We start from the raw sequence: 21,219 nt of genomic DNA on the forward strand, positions 1-21,219 counted from the left end.
CCTGCCAACAACCAGCACACCATAATTAATCATGTGGTAAAAGTTATTGTCATTCCTCTAGCGACGACAACGATGACTAGGTATATACTCTCTGTACGTTACGTCCGTTGTCGTCCTACAACGTACAACGTACAACATCGCCATCATTTTCTAATCCTTCAAAGGAGTATAAATTCACTACGTTATCTTCGATAGGGAGAGAGATAGAGAGAGAGAGAGAGTTAGAAATCCTTTCACCCATTACCATCTGTCAGCCAAAAGGTTCGACTCACTACCACCACGCGCCGCCACCAACGTTTTCGAAGTTGTTTTCATGATGAAGAAATGCATTCCTATGTCCTCTTATCCTTTACCCTCTATAGAAGACGTTGGAAATCGCCTTTCCAAAGGATTATTTTTATATTATCCACCCAAATATTGCAATTTGACTTGCGGAGACATAAAAATGTGAATTGATTTTGTAGAGTATACAAAACCACAACCAACGCCAACGAACGGTCACCCACTCTGAATGTCATTCTTGGAAACTTGGGATGACGGAAGAAAAAGGACTTCTTTCACCATCATCAAAAGAGAAAGGGAAACATCAGAAAACAATTTTATGTGTTCCACTTTGATATCTAAAATATCAGCCAGCTTGCAGTCATCTAACCCTCCTCATTCCACGGCCAGAGCCGCCCAAGTTTAACTTATATACGATTTGATAGGGTTGCAAATGGTTGGTTGTTCATTGTCCACATAACTGTCTTCTAGGACGTATGTATACATTATTATTATATTTTCATATTTTCTTGGAAAGGAAAAGATTTCATTGGTTTTGTTGTGTTGAAAAAGGATGACGAGGACGACCATCAGGACAACGACGACGACAACGTCTTACAGTGTCCAACTCCTTCTCCTTCTCCTCCTGATCCTTCTCTATTTTGGAAGGTATAGTCTTTTGTATGGGTGTTGGTTGGTTTTTCTTATCTTTGGCGACCAGACGCTTTTAAATGTACAATCTTAGGGTTCAGCGAAGTCATATCATCATATAGTACAACAAAAAAATGTTAACTTGTCGCTTCGGTTCGCTTCTTCATCATCATCTCTCCACTCTCCACACTCCACCCGCTGTCACCGTATAATCTATAGACCAGCTCTTCCTGATGGCAACCCACATTTCATCATTCAATTTATATCCTTTTTACACATATTCCCCGCATCATCAACTATATCTGCATTTTTTGTTCTATTATGGGTGAGAGGGAGATATAAGATGAAGAAAAAATTGACAACTCGCTGAAGCTGTCATCTTTGGGAGCATCTTTTAAGTTTGAAAATTGAAAAAAAGGGTGCGTTTGGTGGTGTGTATTATGCGGTGTTAAGTAGGTATATATGTGTGTAAAAAAAGGACACGATAAGGATATAGCTAATAATAATGACGACATAAGAATAAGATGACAAAAAATGGCCAACATTGACTTTCGACTTGATGCGATGATGGTAATGACAATTCTGTCTATTGTGTAGAGTTAAGTTCCATATATAAATATCGTCGTTTGGTCGTCGGTCCAGGTCTCTTTTTTCTATCAAATATTTACGACTTTACACACAAAAAAAAGGAAAAAGAACTTGTGGGGGGTTGTGGAGTTATATGGTTATTTAAGAAAGACCTTGAGTACGTATACTTGAGTTATTTCATACTCAAGGATATAATAATATATTAACGATGGGTAAATATTTGTGGCACCCTATTTTTATTTTATTTTTTTTAAGGGTGAGTTAAAACTTTATTCAGACTTTTGTGGTTAAGACACGTACGTCAAACTATCCAATGTTTGTATATAGTGTAGAGGTAATTGAATTGGGAGTTATAGTATTTTTGTGACTGATGGGGAGGTGTAAAACAAAAACAGTTCATTTCGAAATCACTTGTAAATCAATGTTACGCCAAAACTTAACAATTCGATTTTCTCGTTTGTAAATGTCACATTAAAGTAGTATTCACATGAGCGCCACCAACGAACGACGAATGAATTACAAAATGTGAGGTTAAATACGTTTGAAGACATATTTCCACACAAATTTTTAACAAAACGATAGCAATAGAGTTTCTATTTGATTTATGATGCATACTTTTACTTTTCAATATCATATATTAAAAAATTTAAGAAAACAAATTCATTCGTAGCGAAAAAAATTGTAGTTGATACGAACTGTCAAAATTTATTCGCGTTCCACATTATCCACATTCGTGCGTACTTAACCTAAAAAAATGATTCTTGTTTTGGTTTCGGTGGTGAATAGTGTTTGGCTGCGGTTTCTTGTCAAACTTCATTTGCGGCGAATTAAAAACTCTCATGTCAAAGAAATGTCAAAATCGACGAATATTCGTTCATTCGTTGGTCGTGCTCATGTGAAAAGTGCTTAAATGGATTTTTCACGTTGTGCAATTTGTGAATATTTTAGATGTAAGTATGGGAACAATTTAATGGTTATTTGGCATATTTTTCAAAGATGTGGAGAGATGGAGAAATTCGAAGTTAGCAGCACTTTATTCTGACAGCTAATGTGACAGTTCTCGGTTGTTTTTTTTTTTTACTCGTACGATAGATGAAAGTTAGCTTATTTTGCACATTTAAATTAACTGTTATCCGTTTTAGTTTTTTTTTAAGAGGCGGTAAAATGTTGGTTCGTAACATTTTTCTGACAGCCAATGTGACAGTTCTCGGTTGTTTTGACGTTGAGGTTAGTTCGATTTGACGATAGATGGAAGTTAGCTTATATCATACATTTAAATTTTCAGTTATCCGCTTTCGTTTTTTTTAAGAGGAATTAAAATTCTAGTTCGTAATATTTTTTTGACAGCTTATGTGACAGTCTCGGTTTTTTTTTGACATTGGGTTTAGTTTTATTTGAAGATAGAGCGAAGTTATAACAAGTATTTTAATTTATTTCGACTTTTTCGGAGATAATCTTGTTAAGGTGTTGGTTAAATTTAGCAATGACAATCTATTAGGCACTATCGTTCAAATATTGGAAATGGCACAACTTTTGTCCTGATAGAAATATTTTTCTTAGTTATAAGAACGACCAAAGAAGAGGCGTCAAAACTGGAGGTCTAAAGGTGACAAGTAATCGTCATTATTGTTTTGGTCACATTCACAATTAACAATGTTGTTTATGTTGTTTGAGTTAATTGACAGTTTTTTTTTGTTAATTTGAATGAAAACCAACAGAAAATTACAAGGAAATGTCAAATCAAAAAGGAATTTGACAACTTGCCAATCCAAATCGAATGTTCCATCGGCTCCAATCCTTTAGTCAGTTTATGGGTTTTAACCAATATCCTAACGCAAAATACACCATAATGTGGTCTGAGCGTGGCCGAATTCTTGAGAAAGCCGTGGAATTGACTGATTTCTGCACTAAGTTCGTTATCGGTTGTCTACAACGATGAGAGTTAGGCCTACAAAATGGAGTTAACGCTTTTAAAGTTAAGGTCACCGACTGCGAATTTCGGTAAAATATTTTTGAATACGTTTCTCGTTTGTGTACTCTGCCATATGATGGAAATGTTGAGTTTAATGAATAAATTGACAATGACAGTTCGATGTTTAGTGAAAGGGTGCGTTCACAAATTAAACTCAAAGTTGTCAATTCCATTTTAGATGATCTGATACTTATTGACTATTATATTTTTAAACGTATGATGTAAACATTGAGTTAGCATGGACCTGAACGATTCAATATTTTGTGTACAATGTCACTAATTTGGTGCGTCAACAAATTTTGTACTGAATTGACGCTTAAAACGTCAAGTGTCAGAATTATTCAATAATTTTAACCCTACTTGTTACAGACAACCGTAAAGGTGTTGAAATGCGTATGATGTTAACATTGAGTTAGCATGGACCTGAACGATTCAATATTTTGTGTACAATGTCACTAATTTGGTGCGTCAACAAATTTTGTACTGAATTGACGCTTAAAACGTCAAGTGTCAGAGTTATTCAATAATTTTAACCCTACTTGTTACAGACAACCGTAAAGGTGTTGAAATGAGCGATGATTGTTAAATGAAATTGGTAGCACTGTTTTCCATTGCGTACGATATGACGTTTTTGCTAAGTTAGTATTGTTTGATTTTATTACCCATGATGATGATTGGTGCAGAGACAGAACGCTAGCTTTTTCAAACAGTCCTCTCAATTTATGGCTGAATCACAAACACGCTTCAGCTTCGGCTTCACCTGACGTTAACGAGTTCAGCCATTTAGCTTCGACCTCACGTTTAATTTGACAGTCGTAAGCAAAAGAACGTAATGTAACGTTATGTGACTCCAAACAGAAGCTCTAGTTCAAATTTGCTGAACATTTGCTTTGTCTGACAGCTCAACAGCTGTAAAAAAATGTCAACAAACAAAATATTTGCTCTTTGGAGTGATGAAATAATACAAATGTCATTCAAAGCGACCTCGAAGCAGGCCCACCGTAACGCAGACGGAGCCGAAGCGTGTTTGTGATTCAGTCATTAGTGTCAAAGTTCTAAATCTTAACCAGAATTTGTGTGAAGGGAAATAGAAATGTTTTGACATTATATTTCTATAAAAGAAAGAAATAGTATGCCTCTTAGAACAATAATGGAGGCAACTGATGATAGTATTCGCGTTTATTTGATTACTAAGTGCAGAATGTCTTGACAGGACTTGTATATGTAAATGAATTTAAATTATTTGCTTGTGATACTATTTTTCACTATTGTTGTTAAACATTAGGGTAATCTATCTCTCTCTGTAATACATACAAATAGAAGATGTCGTATATCACACCGCAGCAGCACAGCATCGATATACCGTTCCAATACTTGACAAATGGTTTAGGGAAGCAACAGCATAGGATCCCAAAGAAACAGAACGAATGGTGACACCCCTCAGCCTCATCAATTTATTTCAGTGAAATTACCAAGAAGAAAGAGAAAAGTTTCAAAGAACAAACAGACAATAAAAAGAGAAAAACGAAAAAAAAACAAAGCGCACAAAACACAACACTCAAGCTTAGTGTACCACTAAAAATGCAAAGCGATTTCCAATTGATTCCTGAACGCCTTCAGTTTCAGTTTGGATTGGATTTGGATTTGAATGCCGTTCCCTATATAATCTTTGTATATCTCTTATAGCCATATCCCTATCCATATCCATATCTGTGGTGCAGCTTTCGCTCCAGAATCTCACACTGCCCGCCGCCGCCACCGCCCGTGCTGCTGTCACTTTCGTCCTTCAAGCCACCACCGCGGCGGCGCTGGTGTCCATAAAGTTTCAATATTGGCCATGCTGTTGCTGTGTCGTTGTTATTGTAGCCGTGTTGTGTTTGATGATTCCAATCCGTATCCGAATTGTGTGCGTTCCGTTGGTGATTTAGTTTTTTGTAGACTTCTTCGCTTTTGCATGATTTTTTTGTTCTTGTTTTTGACTTTTTGTTTCGTTTGTTTCAATTCTCTTCTGCATTCTGCTTATTTGTGAGATATTTATTGCCACAGATCGCCAGCTGATATACACACATGGACACATAATATAATGTGGTTGGAATGGCCGGGTCTGTCGTGGCCGTGGTTTACGAGATATGCCCGCCACCACACACTTTCATTCCCTTACTTCTCCGCTAGGTGGAGTCGCTTCGCTTAGTATATTTTTTTATTTTTTGATGATACGTCCTTTGTGTGATACGGTTTTTTGAGATTTTTTTTCCTGGTTGATTGTATGATGGTGGCTCATTGTGGTAGGAGTAGGTTTTCACTGTGCGGCTTTCGGCAAGGCACACAATACCTCGATACACAACACTCTGTATGTGATGGAGCAATATAATTGTTGCAGAAATCATTTGCCGGCCGGCCGGGTGGTGGTGCTATGGTTGCATGGTTGATGTTGGCGCAAAAACACCACTCCTTGACTTGAGAGAATCAGCTCACTATACCACCAGCACCATCACCACAACTCCGGCCCTTCTTATCCTCATCCACATCACCTCACTTTTTGGATCAGCTAAAAAACGCGACCCTATACGATATATAAAAAAAAAGTATGCGGCGCGCGGTGTAAGCCTACCTGCCAATAGTTATCACTTGGTACAATCTGCGGCAGGAATCTTGTATTTGTTTGTCGTTGGGGGTATTGTTTCGCGTATTAAAAGTTAAATATTATATGTTGTTTGTGCCCATATGTTTATGCCGATATGTGTGTTGGTATTTTTTATTTGACGGAGAGTTCAAGTGGCTAAGAAAAGGTGCAGAAGGTATCGGAGAAGTCACCTCGGGGCAGTTTAGGCGGTCTGTGAAGGTAATAAACCATCAGACAATTGGTATCAATATTTCGAGGAGACCGTTAACTACATCAACGATGACGACGACGACGGACTGCAACCCGCCACATCATATAAGGTCGGTATTGTAGGGTACATTGTATCTGTATGCATTTATATTTACCCCAATTATGCTTACGATAAATGCTATAATTTCAAATGAAACTCAATAAAAGGAGGCGGGGACTGAGCGGCACTGTTGCTTGTTTTTAAATTTACAGTTAGTTAGGAACTTAGTTAGAAAATTATATTTTTGACATGTAAATGAAGTGTGAACTTATGACAGACAACTTAGAGTATTGATTTTGCATAATAAAGGGTGTTTCTATAGACGTGTGGTTTTCATGAAGAAATAAAATCCATTTAATTTTATGGCCAAAAATTAAGCCTTTTGAAAAGAAAAGTAAGCAAGTGTCCGCCACGAATGGCTCAAGATATTTTAGCCTAGAGACCCAATATCAGTAATAATTTTTAATGCAAGAAACATTTAATGACAGTTGATATGACACTTCTGCTTACTAAAAGATAGTTTGATTTTATAATTCCAAGGCGTCAATCGTTTCGGGCTTACCAGCTGCGTAGACAACAGCGATGTCAGCTGTAAAGAGGTTGTAAGAGTCAAGAAAGTTTCCTTTGTTTTTAAGCCAATCCAACTGAGGAAAACCGGAATAAGTTCAAGCAAGCCAGGAAGGCCTGCAACGCCCATATTCGACGGACCAAATTTGCACGTGACCTAAAATTACGGCAAAAAATACTGCAATGTCCCAAAGGCAATAAAAATGTTTGGTCATTTGTGAAAAACATGAGGAATTCTTCCTCTTGCTTGGTTCCTACGCTTGTTGTCAATGACACTCCATTTGTTAGTTCTTTAGAGAAAGCTAATCTCTTCGTTAGGCACTTCGCGTCAATTCAACGCTGCCGCCTGTCATCGAGCGTGTTAGTAATTCTATAGGGCCAATCTTTTTTCGGACTCGTACTGTGGCGAGAATCCTAAAAGATCTTAATACACATAAATCCGCTGGTCCGGATCCCCACTGTTTTTCTGAAGAGGTTTTCTTCAACGCTGGCAAAACCACTGCGTAAGCTTTTTCATCTATCCTACTCCTTTGGTCTCGTTCCGAGAGGATGGAAAACTGCATTTGTCCAGCCTATTCCCAAAACGGCTAATCTTCCTCACCCTCCAATTATCGAACGATTGCACTTACGTCTCTTCTTTCCAAGGTCATGGAAACGCTCGTAAATTATCAGCTTACGAAATATCTCAAAGACCCAAAGCTTCTCAAAGACCGGCTTTCGCAGCAATAGGTCCACTGGTAATCTCAAGGTTCATCTCACCGAACAGTGGAGCAAATCTTTACATCGTTTTGGAAAAAGTAAAATCATTTCACTTGATATTTCAAAACCATTTGATAGGGCTTGGCATCAAGCTCTCTTATCGAAAAAGCGTGCTTTCGGTTTTCACGAATCCCTTCTTCAATGGATTAGTAATTACCTTTCGGATCGTTCAATACAAGTAGTATTGGATGGATTCAAGTCTGAAAACCATAAAATAAATGCTGGTGTGCCTCAGGGCTCTGTTCTATCTCTAACACTCTTTCTCATTTTTATTAATGATCTTCTGTCTGCAACTTCTAATCCAATACATTGTTTCGCTGACGATAGTACTCTTGGCTTTTCATATTCGTTTTCAGATTCACGTCCCTCACCTGCGGATGTGGAACTGCAACGACAAAATATGATAAGCTCATTAAATCCGACCCAAACAGCATTGTACATGGGGATTAAAAAACCGCGTGGAATTTAATGCTTCGAAAACGCAATGCTCTCTTGTATCATTAAAGCGAGATACACCCCCTTGCCATTATCCAGCATGGCGCTTGCATCGAGAAGACTGAACATCTCAATATTCTCGGTATGTGTATCACCAACCACCTTTTGTGGCATGATCACATACACGATGTCGCCAAAAATGCCAAAAGATGTTTGGGTTTTCTAAGGCGATCCAAGAAGTTTTTCTTGCCCTCTGATGTGGCTGTTATCTACAAAACTTATATACGGCCAAAGCTTGAGTATAACTCTCATATCTGGGCTTCTGCACCTGTAACCTACTTAAGCCTCTTAGGATCATTTACGACGATGTTCAAGCGGTTATTGTTTCTTGTCTTACCCTTTTTTAACGTTATTTAAACGGTTTAATATCCCCTTAAGTGTGCGCTTATTATAAAAAAAAAACATTATTCAAGTGACAAATGTCAAAAAGACTAACCCCGAAAAAAATATTTCCCAGATTAAATACAACACGTCTAAAAAAACATCTGTTACAAACAGAGTTTAGAATAAATACCGAGATTATCTATATTCCATATTTTCTTGAAAATTAAGCTAGATTTATGTATGTATTTGTAAGATTTAGAAGAATCAGGTTACAAGAGTGGCAGGTGAATTCCTTGAAACCCGATCGATGGCTGTTGTCAATCGATTGTTAATTTATAATTACCCTTTTCAACAAACAAAACAAGAATGGTATAATTTTGAGGTTAAATTGAGCGGGAACAATTTATTTGTTGCAGTGTGGATTGTATGTGGAACGCGAATAGAGTTTGACAGTTCGCAGCAACCACACTACTATTCGTTACTACCAAATGTTTGTATTTATTTATTATTTGAGAGTCAATAAGTTTCTTATAATTTAAATGTGTTTTTGTTTGAATTTGACTTTTTAAAATGTGTAAAATCACATTTGTTCGTCCATTCGTAGTTCGATCTTATGTGCAAGGCCCTTAAGTTAATCTTAAGGTAGTAAGATTAGAATTTTTATTGTCAAAATAAGAGAAATTAAAAACAAAATAAAAATTGGTTGTCGCGAATTGCAATCTGATTGTAACTAACTGTCAAACTCAATTCGCGTTCCACATACGATCCACACTTCAAGAAATAAAATATTCGCACGCTTATTAACCTTAAAATTTTATTCTCGTCTTTTTTTTTGGGTCTGTAATGAGGAATAAAAGCAAACCATGTAAACCATAATCGCCGAATTTTCGTTCAATCTTTGGTAGTCCTTTAAGCATTTTGCACATGAGGTACGAACTGCGAACTGTGGATGTTCAAATATTTTGACTTTTCTTTCACATGAGCTTTATTTCTATTCGCATAAAGCGACGAATTGTCAAATTATATTTACCATTTTCAACAAACAAAACAAGAATAGTATAATTTTGAGGTTAAATTGAGCGCGAACAATTTATTCGTTGCAGTGTGGATGGTATGTGGAACGTGAATAGAGTTTGACAGTTCGCAGCAACCACAATGCAATTCGTTACTACCAAATTGTTTTTACAAAATTGTCTTGTTTTAGAGAATAAAATGTAAATTTTATTATTCTAACATAAGTGTCAATTGGTTTCTCATAATTCAAATGTGTTTTTGTTTGAAATTGGCATTTTAAAATGTGTCAAATCACGTTTGTTCGTCCATTCGTTCATTCGTTGTTCGCTCTCATGTGCAAGGCCCTTAACGTAGTCAAACAGGGTTCAAATGAGGGGATATATTTGAGATTTAATATAATTAAAGAAATTTCTTCTTTTACCAAATTGTGGATTTTAGTTTTTGAGTAAGAGCAAAGTATAGGGTTTTCAATTAGAGGGTTTATTTTGAATAGTCCGTCTTTTGGTCAGCTATAATTTCTTAACATTTTAAAATAAAATACTATCAACTCAAAAATGGACCATACAAGCTTGTCAGAACGCACACCGAAATGTGCACACACCTCGAAGAATGCTTCACTTAAGGCTTTTAAATTTTTTAGATTGGAGCCGTTGTTAATGACATATCTTTGCCATAAAATAAATTTAAATTAATTCCTCCTAAAAATACAAATTTCGGTATTTAAAAATTAATCCTTTTATTGGATAACCCGATAATTTAGAATCCAATATATTTGATGCTTAGCAAAGGTTTTAAAAAACCATAATTATGATTTAAAATCACGAAACAAAATATAAACCAGCATAAAAGTGTTCATATATGCGTTTCGCCTCGATGTAATGGTTGGGCTCATCAGAAGATTACACCTTTTCTCGAATAAATTAAAATTCCATATAATCCGAGTTACATAGAGCAACTGCGAATTATATAGTTGCAACAAGTCTTCAAAGAAGATAAATTGTAGCCATTTTTATTGCCTCGCTATGGGACCTTTGAAGAAGAAATATTTGACTTTTAACAGTCGAATTGTTTTTTCCTGAACACCGTTTATTTTAATAAATATGATTTAAAATCACGAAAATAAATATAAACCAGCATAAAAGTGTGGCTGTTTAAAAAACAGGAATGAAGCGCGGCCATGTTGATTTCTGAAAGCATCCCATGCTTTCTTATTTTGACGTTTTGCCTGGCAACTTTCAGAAAGGTGTGTTCGTTTAAACTATTTACAGAAAATAATTGATTCAACAAAATTTGAGTAAGAAATAATACATTAAATAATTAAACAATAAACACAGAGAGTAAAATAAACGAAATGACATATTCGACTGATGTCAAAATGTAGTAGAATGCCCTTAAAAAAAGTAACTTAACCACATATGGTGGATTTGTTATTCGTAAGAAATAAAATCTTATCTTAAGCTCGTTTCAAACTTTTAAGATTACAAATGTATAAAGCTATAATTATTTCCGTTAAAGCAGGCTACAATATCAAACTTGTCGTGATTCATGTGACGGACAGACATGACGCAATGTTTTTTTTTTCTATATTATTATTTGTGCTATCGAAATAAAAACGTTTTACTATAAAGGTATTAGAATTTCTTCAAGTAATAATCAATAATTGGTATGTCTCATAATTTTACCTCATTCAGTAAGTAAAACATGAAGAAAAAAAAATAATAAAATTCGTTTAGTCATTCTTCTCATTATGAATGCAAACTTAATTACATTAGCAAAAAAGCAAATTATCTTAATCTCATTTCTGATCGAAATCTTTGGTCCTCGTCTAAGTAGACTTTTACATACACCTTACAGTGGTAGAATAGAAAAAGTACCAACTTTATAAACAATTTTTTCTTCTACCAGAATTAAATTTAAGTAAATAAAAAACCATTATCCAGGGATGCCACTGTATATCGAATCCAATAAAATATAAAAATTATAATCAATATCTGTTGTATGACAGTCATCATCGCCAGGCAGACCACTTACCTCTTTCCACAGTCATATCTTCAGCAGTGTCTTGGCATTCACCTGTAATACGAGATGAAGAAAACGTTTTAGAAATTTGAAACTAAAGAAAATATAAATACAAGAAATAAAAAACTAAACTATCGAAATAGATGAAGTTTTAGATAAAAACACTTTGAAAGAAAAACAAAATAATATAAAATATCCCTCTCACTTGATACTCTATAAAATATTTATATGCTTTGATATAAGTTTACTAAAGAAACAAGATTTAGAAAAAATAAGTCTGGAAACACAACCGCGTCAACGCCAGATACATCATAATCTGATAAATATAAGTTTTTAATATTTTTTGCATTTCCGGTGAACTTATACTTAATAATACTGGATATATAAGTTTAAGTTGTTCACACTACTTGTAGACAGGAGAGTAGTCAGGAATAAATGTGTTGGGGGTTTTACCACGAATTTTGACAACTAACAGTTGTCATCTTGAACAGAAATGTGTACTAATCTTTTGCAGTTGATGTGTTTGGTAGATTCCCAACTTGACAGTTCACAGTATAAACTCGTGTCATCACTGTTCTGTACTATGAAGTAAAGTTGTCTTTTAGAAGTGAAGAAGTAAGAAAAAGTGACAGCATCCGTAAGGATTTGCCGCCCAACGTTCGTCAAAAAAGGGCAAAGCTTATCCCTTCAAGGATTGACTTGCGCGAGAAGTTTTCGAAGGCACAAATGAAAATAGCCTTGAGAGACGACAAGTAGCATGTAGGGTCGAAAATATTCACTTGGGATTCATCAGAGGGACTAAAATGTGGTAGAGAAAACGGTGTAAAAATAATCCATGAAGTTTTTGGAGAATTACCGGCGTCCTTAAAAAAAATTAATGGTGAATTACAAAATCATAACACACATGTGCACAGAACATCAATGTCAACGTCTTCTGGATCTGACAGTACATTAAGTTAACCATCAAAAGCACCTAAAGGCGTAAGATCACCAAGAACAACCGCTGTAACCAATTTAGGCGCACACACAAGTAGGAGTGTACACGGGCCATCTTTTTGAGATAAATCCGTTTACCAGAAAAACAATAATATAATCTATTAAATTTAAAAATATTAAGTTATAATGTGTCGGGTCTAAAAAATAAACAGTTATTTGTAGAATTTTTCAATTATGTTAAAGAATTTGATATTTTGTCATTATTTGAAACACATTTTTTAGATAATGAAGAAGTAAGATTTAAGAAGTTCAAAGTATTGGTTTGCCTAAAAGCTAAAAAGAACAGCTGACTCATAAAGTAATTAAATGTGTGCGTGACATTTCCCCACAAAATTCTTTTTTTACATTGCATGTATGCTTCAATAAACCAGAATGTTTTCCGTTGCTAAGCTGTCAAAAAAAAAACAGCAAAACTAAAAGCAATATGGCGGCATGAACAAATTTGGCGTTTTTCTTTTTTACTTCAGAGCTGAGCACTGAGCAGAGTCTGAACGAACAGAGATCAGAGTAGAGTTCTGAGTAGTGTATGTTCATAGAAGCTGTCATGATTTAAAATGTCGTCTATTTGAAGGCGTCCAAAATGTTCTTTAATCAAATTAATTAAAAAAAACAGTCACAGCGTAGGTCCATTTGACACCTGAAATAAATTTGATTCATAAAAATGCTATATGCAATTAGTTTTTTCTAAATTATCTTTCTTTCTGCAGCGACCAGCCTGTTCCGCCATTTTTATTGGTTTGACAATGATTTTTTTTTTTAATTTCCCGGCTTTCAAATATCAAATTCTGAGCTCAAGGAGCGCGCTGTGAACATGTTCAGAACTAAAAAAGAAACACGAATATGAAGCTCTGAACGATCAGAGCTCAAAAACAAACACAATTATTTTTTTTGACAGTTCGAGCTCTGCTCTGAATTAAAAAAGAAAAACGCCAATTAAAGTCTAAATGTCATTCATTTGAGACGCGTTCATTGAGAGTCACATCATTGGCAGAACTATAAAAGAGTATGAGAAATATTTAAATAAAATGTATTATGATGAGGTTTTAATTGAATTACAGTTAGAAATATTTCAAATTTGAATTAAATTTGTTCACTATTGTTGTCTATTAATTACATTTTCAAAATCCTAAAAGAGATTATGCTTAAAAACATTTATTTGTCATTTTGACATTTAAGAGAAATTTGCTCACCGATTTCTCAACTCTGAAATTTTATGATATATTGCCCCAAATATTTTCAATTTATTTTTTGCAGGGTCTTTTAAGAAGAGGTTCATTTTTATAATTAAAAAGGGTCTTTTTTCAAGATAGATCAATTATGGCTGAAACACAAACACTCTTCAGCCTGACGTTTACGAGTTCAATTATAGAAATTCCATACATGCTATCACAATGGAGCTCCGACTTCACGTTTCGTTTGACAATCGTAAGGAAAAGAACGTAATGTAACGTAATTCTACTCCAAACTAAAGCTCTAGTTCAATTATCTGTACATTTTCTCTGTCTGACAGCTCAACAGCTGTAAAAAAATGTCAACAAACAAAATAATTGCTCCTTGGAGGTGATGAAATAATAGAAATGTCATTCAAAGCAACCTCGATTCAAGGCCACCGTAACGCAGAAGAAGCTGAAGCGTGTTTGTGATTCAGCCATTAATGTTTTATTTCTTTATAAAAAGAAATGTAGACCATTAAGATGGAAAACTATATCAGCCTTTTTTAGTAATAATGTAGACTTTACAAATCAAATATCAAAGTAAAATATGGCATCATTTTTTATTTTTAGCCCAATTCGTTTTTCTCAGATAAAGCATTTCGTGCAGGTACAATAATTGGGCTTTTTGAGTTAGACTTAAAGCATCGATTGCATTTGATAATTAAAGATGCATTTGTTGCTGGTTTTTTTTTTTTTGTAAAATATGACAGCTGTCATATTAAAGTGACAGCTGTCTAAACACACTTTATAGCCTTGACAAAACTTTGGATTCACCTAGACACAATAGCAAGGAAATTTAAACTAAGGGAACAGATTTATTTTTACTAAACTGTTCTAATAAATCTCAAAAAAAGTGACAGCTGTCTAAACACTCTTTATAACCTTGACAAAACTTTGGATTCAACTTGACATAATGGCAAGGAAATTTAAACTAAGGGAACAGACCCATTTTTACTTAACTGTTCTAATAAATCTCAAAAAGTACAGTTTCACGATAAACAAAAACTAAGGAGACAATCAAGTTTTCACTATTGGAAAATACTTCAGAAAAAGTTGCAATTACAAGTTTGAAGTGTAGGTTGTATTAAGATCTTCTGTCACTTCTGATAGTTGCAATTACAAGTTTGAAGTGAAGGGTAGATTAGGATCTTCTGTCACTTCTGATAGTTGCAATTACAAGTTTGAAGTGAAGGCTGGATCAAGATCTTCTGTCACTTCTGATAGTTGCAATTACAAGTTTAAAATGAAGGATGGATTAGGATCTTCTGTCACTTCTGATAGTTGCAATTACAAGTTTGAAGTGAAGGCTGGATTATGATCTTCTGTCACTTCTGATAGTCCAACGTATTGACAATTATTCTAAACTTATGTACAAGTGTTCATTTTATTGAAATATTTTATCAATTATTATCTTGGATACTTACGTGACAATTTAATTTGTGTATAATGTTTAAGCAACTAACCTACAACTTTTACACAAATATTTTATCTGTATTTTGCGCTGTCAAAAAAAACTCTATTTTATCGCATGAATATTTAAAAATAAATCACTGATATGCAAAGACAAGTAAATTCTTGTCAATATTATAATCAGTAAAAAGCCATTAATATATGGAATTTGAATTATCTTGGTAATTAAGTAATAAATTTTACGCATTTTTTTAAAATTGTAAAACAATGTCGACAGTATCAAAGTTGTAACGCACTAAAACCAACGAATCGCTATAATTGCTTCAACTTTGACATTTCGTTCTGTCATTTATCAACTCGATATAATGAGCGAGAAACTACATGCATTCTTTTTTAAAATAACTATAGTTGTTTCTTATCTTTTTACAAAATGTATGTATGATATTCTTATATGAATATATGAGTGTATAAAGTTCAAGCCCCTCTTTGATCACTTTCTAAACTACGTTCTTGTGGATATACACAAATACAATTTTGAACGCGTATTGCGGGTTCTTATCTTTGAATATTTTACTTTTTTATTTTTTCAACTTGTTTGTAGTTAGTTATACATATCTATACGTGGTAATGCTGCTTTTAGCTTGAAGCTAAAACGTATAGAAGTTTGTACGAAAGTTGAACTTAGCCAAGCACGAACAAAGAATAAACGAACTCATACATATATTCGTATAATAATAACAAAAAAAAAAATTATACAACAGAAACAAAATAATAAAACAAAAAATTCCATTTGGTTGTTTTTAAAAGATTAATTGATTCTTATCAATGCGCAGATACATTTATTTATATCTAGATAATAATATGCCGCTGTTTGCTGCGACTAAAAGATACATACAAACATTATAACTCATTTTTTGTTGTTGTTATTGTCGTTTCTTTATCATAAACTGAATCATCCATGGTTCTTCTTGTTTTTTTTTCTTTCTTAAAGTGCTCTTAATATCTTTTTGTGGTTAATGTTGTTGTTGTTCTTTATTCCAGATACACCGTTAATTTTTAAGTGAATATATGTTTGAGGTTAAAGATAAAATTAAATGCGATATATAACGGGCCTATACTCATTCTATACACTGATGGGTGAGTTTATGGTTAACGAATATGGCGGGAGTTTGAAAAAAGTCAAGGATGACAAATAGGACTTCGTTTTGGAGTTATATAAAATAAATATCTCACCAGACGTTACGTTTTCGTTTGAAAACTCAGTTTAAATACTTTAGTTAAAAACAGCTGTCAAATTATTGAGCTGTCAAATTTGTCATTGGGTAGGTTTAGGCAACACAAGGGACTTCATTTGCAGTCAACTTCATTCTTCGAACGTACATTTCGACCAAAACATCTAGTTAATTTTTCAAGTGTCATGAATTTCAAATTCAGAACTTTAATTCACAAACTTCTACTTGAAGTTCATAGTACAAAAAGTACCAACAAAATTATTGTCTACAAAACACTCCTCAGACAACTCGATCACGATTTATATACTGCATTGTAAAGAATTATTAGTTATTTCTTTTCAAAATGCAGAAAATAAATATATCATAGCGTAATGAAGTTCAGCTTTCAGTTGAATGAAAAAACATGATCACCTGTCATTTTGACATGAGTAGACTTAACTTGATAGTTAAGCAGCATTCACATGAGCGCGACCAATGAACGACGAATGAATTACAAAATATGAGTTTATATACGTTTGAAGACATATTTCCACACAAATTCTTAAAAAAACGATAACAATATAGTTTTTGTTTGATTTATGATGTATACTTTTACTATTCAATATCATATATTAATAAATTTAAGAAAACAAATATATACGTTGCGAAAAAAATTGAAGTTGATACGAACTGTCAAACTTTATTCGCGTTCCACATTATCCACACTTCCAACGAATACAATAATCGAGCGTACTTAACCTAAAAAAATCATACTTGTTTTGGTTTAGGTGGTCAAAGTCAAGCTTTATTCGCAACGAATTAAAATCTCTCATGTGAAAGAAATGTCAAAATCGACGAATATTGGTTCATTCGTTGGTCTTGCTCATGTGAATAATGCTTTAGGTAGATTTTTCTTGACTAACTTTCCAGTCAACTTACCAGCAAAGTTGTCTCAATTCAATCAGATGCTAGAAACTTGCCTTACTGTCAAGTCCCTTATGTCGCCTGAACCTGACGATTTTTATTTTTAAGCTTTGATCTGTCAAATAAAAGTTCGGTATTTCTTTTCTTAGCTCAGATACATCAGAGAGCTCTGTTTGTGTTTCAGTTTTCAATCAGAACTGCTCTCAGAGCACGCTCTATGAGACCAGAATAAATTGACTGAGTTAATGGAGTAAAAAGTTAAAGTTTATTTTATTGTTTCGTGTAAAATAAACAAAAAATAAAAGTTGATATTGTTTTTTCTTTTTACTATAGTAACAACAAATAATGTCCTCCTATTTGTTTCATAAATTAATCGGAGACCTCTGAATGAGCTCTGTTAACTGCTCTGCTGAGAGTTCAAAATGAAAAACGCCCATTAAACTCATTTTGACGTTTTGTCAATTTTTCTTACAAAAGATTCTAATTTAAAAAAAGTTAAACTGTTTTAAAACTAAATATAATTTCTTAACTGACCAGTTATAGCTTTCATTGGTTTTCTTCATTTAACATTTTGTTTCATGATTTAAAAGCAATTAAGAGAGATACATTTGTAATGTTTGGTTTAAGATCAGTTGATGATTTTATATAATAAGTAAAATACATTACTTTACCCAGAACTTTTCGTTAAGTTCATGTTTACTTTTTTAATAATGAAATCGTTCTCAATGATACATTCGTTTCACTGGAAGCACTCCATTTCCACTGTATTCCCACCTGTCAGTTTTACGTTCAATGTTTAAGTCTCAAATTTCAATGAAAGCTATGACAAACCTGTCAAAAATATTCCAATGATTGCTTTCAATGATGAAAACCAATGACAGCTGTAACTGGACCCTTAGAGTACGATACGTGCAGAAAGGAAAAGCTTTGTTCCTTTATAGTTTTAGTAAATGTCAATACAAAATTTACATTCCGGTCGGTTGAAGCCATTTCCATTTTTTTTGATAAAACAAATTGACATTTATGCCAAAATGAATTGACGTTTTACAAAAATTAATATGTCATTCTTACTCTTTTGTGTCAAATTCTTAAAAAGCAGCTAAAAGATTTTTCAATTTGCCAGGGTATATTTTGGCGGCCATTTTTTGTTGGTGACATTTGTCAAATCTTTTGTTTATTATTCAGTGGGTGACTGAACTGCACTTTCAATGCTGTCTACTGTCACAAAAGCGTAACCTTTCCCCTATGCCACTATCCATGAGTGGTACTTGCATCGAGGAGACTGAACAGCTTTCAGTCTTAGGTATGTGCATTACAAACCACTTGTTGTGGAGTGATCACATATTTGACATCGCCAAAAATGCTGCTAAGAGTTTAGGTTTTCTTCGAAGGTGCAAGAAGTTTTTTACTCTTACTGATCTGGCTATAATCTATAAAGCCTATATTCGTCCGAAACTCGAGTACAATTCCCATATCTGGGCAGGTGCTCCTATAACCTACTTGAGTCTCCTAGACAGAATTCAAAAGAGAGCTCTAAAAATGATAGGTGACCGTTGTCTAACTGAAACTTTTGTATCTCTCGAGCACCGTCGTAAGGTTTCATGCCTGTCATTATTTTATCGCTACTTTCATAAACAATGCTCTAATGAAATAGCCAGTTGCATTCCTCCCCTCAAACAATTCAACCGTAATACCCGTTCCTCTAGGAATGCTCATCAGTTTACCCTTGAGCCCAATTTCGGACGTACTGTAAAGTACAGAGATTCCTTCTTCAGCCGCACCACACGAATGTGGAATGCTTTACCAGACTCAATGTTTCCCACTCATTACAATATTCAGACATTCAAAACCAATGTGCATCGGTATCTCCTTTCTAATCCTATCCTCCCTTCTTAATTGCTCGCACTGTGATTTATCATGATAAGGGTATTCATATCCCCTTGAGTGCGCGTATAGTATAAAAAAAAAAAAAAAAAATGATAAGACTTTGTTATCAAAATGAATGTTCAGTGCTCAGCTCTAAACTAAATAAGAGAAAACGTCATAGTTTTCATATATTAATAGGAGGCATCTGATCAGCTCTCTTCATTGCTTTGTTCAGAGTTCAAAAAGAAAAATGGCCCATATACTTATTTTGACGTTTCGTCAATTTCTCTGGGTCTATGAAATCAGTGAAATGTCAAAATGATCCACAAAAGATTCCAATGTTAAAAACCCAAAACTGTTTTAAAATAAATTTGTAATGTTTGGTTTTAGAATGAAACTGATCAGTTGTAAATATATTTAAAAAGAAAAATACACTACTTAACCCACAAGTTTTCTTTTAGTTTTACAAATAATTGCATCGTTTTCAATGAACAGCTGATTGTTGATTGCACATTTTCAATAAAAGAATTCCATTTTCACTGCATCCCATCTGTCAGTTTTACCTTCAATGATCAATTCTAGCCTCAAATTTGTGTCCAATAGCAGACATTTTCAATGAAAGCTTTAATCAGCCTGTCAAAAAAATCACAATGATTGGTTTCAATGATGAAAACCAATGACAGCTGTAACTGGCCTCTAAGGCCACGTTCAGACGACCATATTTTTCTCGTATACGGGATATTATCGAATAGAGCAGTGGCAGCGAGTGTTAAATTTGTGCGTTCACACGAAGCCCATGCAGGAAAATCCCGTATTCGTGAAATAATTTTGTCCGTATACCGTACGAACTTGTCACTACGATTCGATAAATCTCGAATGTATGATTAGTACGTGGATCCATGATGACGATGGTCGGTTGACTGCCGACAGTGCTGTGCTCCCTGCTACGCCCCAAACCCGTACGTGAATAAATCGAATAGAATATTTCTCGCGTGAAACGCCGTCTCGTATTCGATAAAACCGCAAACGTGAAAAAAATCGAATCGAATAGTCGCCGTCTGAACGTAGCCTAAGAGTACGATACGTGCAAGTAAAATGCAAAAGGGAAAAGCTTTGTTGTTTTATAGTTTTAGTAAATGTAAATAGAAAATGAACATTTTAAAATTAAAAATCTTAACGGAAAAAATAGTTGAAGCTATTTCCAATTTTTTTTTTTTTGACAAAACAAATGGATCCTTTTGAGACATTGATCCGCTCAAGCAAAAATTAATTCTCTTGGTCTTTGAACAAAAATTTAATTCTTGTTTGAATCAAAAACCTTGACACTTATGCCAAAATGAATTGACGTTTTACAAAATAAATATGTCATTCTAATTCTTGTGTTGTTCAAATTGCTAAAAGGCAGCTAAAGGGTTTTTCAATTTGGGCGGGTAGATTTTGGCACCTCGTAGTGGCCATTTTGTTTCGGTGACATCTGTCAAATCCTTTTTTTATTATTCATTTGTTGACTGAACTGCACTTTCAAATGATAAGACTTAGTTATCAAAATGAGTGTTCGTTAACGCAAACGCAAATTTTTCAATAAAAAAGACTAAAAAAACACAAAATTGTTAAATGTTAATTTTCCTCTCGAGATAAAGTTTAATAAAAGTCAAGTTCTGTTCGTAGATCAAAAATACTACTTTAATTCAATTAAAAATTTAAACTGACTTTGCCTAATGACTATAATTTAAATGTTTAATTATACCTTGAAACAATTTAAGAACTATAAATAGATGTTATTTATTGGAAATGGGTGTTTTTTTTAATCATAAAAGAAAACTTGTTTTATTAATTATTTTCCAATTAAGATCTACGTTGAAGTGTTTATTGAGAGAAGGTATTTGAAGGTAAATAAAATGTATAGAAACTAACTTAATCAACTTAATTTTCAATAATTTAGATTTTAGAAGCTAAATCTTATAGCTTGTCACAAACACATCTTAATCAAAGTGAGATTTAGGATTCAAAGGACCAACACGTTGCAGATTATTCAAAATGATTTATCTTCTTAAATTCAACTTAAAAACAAAAGA

At 33.9% G+C, this 21,219-nt stretch overlaps 1 protein-coding gene across 5 annotated transcripts in view; it reads right to left on the reverse strand.

Annotated features, from left to right (window-relative positions):
* LOC129948865 (zinc finger protein ush) overlaps positions 1-21,219 on the reverse strand; it is a 244,704-nt gene that overhangs the window by 41,343 nt on the left and 182,142 nt on the right. For all 5 annotated transcript variants that reach the window (XM_056059992.1, XM_056059993.1, XM_056059991.1 and 2 more), the window contains one exon: positions 11,536-11,577. In XM_056059992.1, the coding sequence (XP_055915967.1) occupies positions 11,536-11,577 (42 nt within the window). The remainder of the gene's footprint in view (positions 1-11,535; positions 11,578-21,219) is intronic.

The sequence above is a fragment of the Eupeodes corollae genome, chromosome 3, assembly GCF_945859685.1.
Source record: "Eupeodes corollae chromosome 3, idEupCoro1.1, whole genome shotgun sequence".
In the NCBI taxonomy this organism is placed as follows: Eukaryota; Metazoa; Arthropoda; class Insecta; order Diptera; family Syrphidae; genus Eupeodes; species Eupeodes corollae.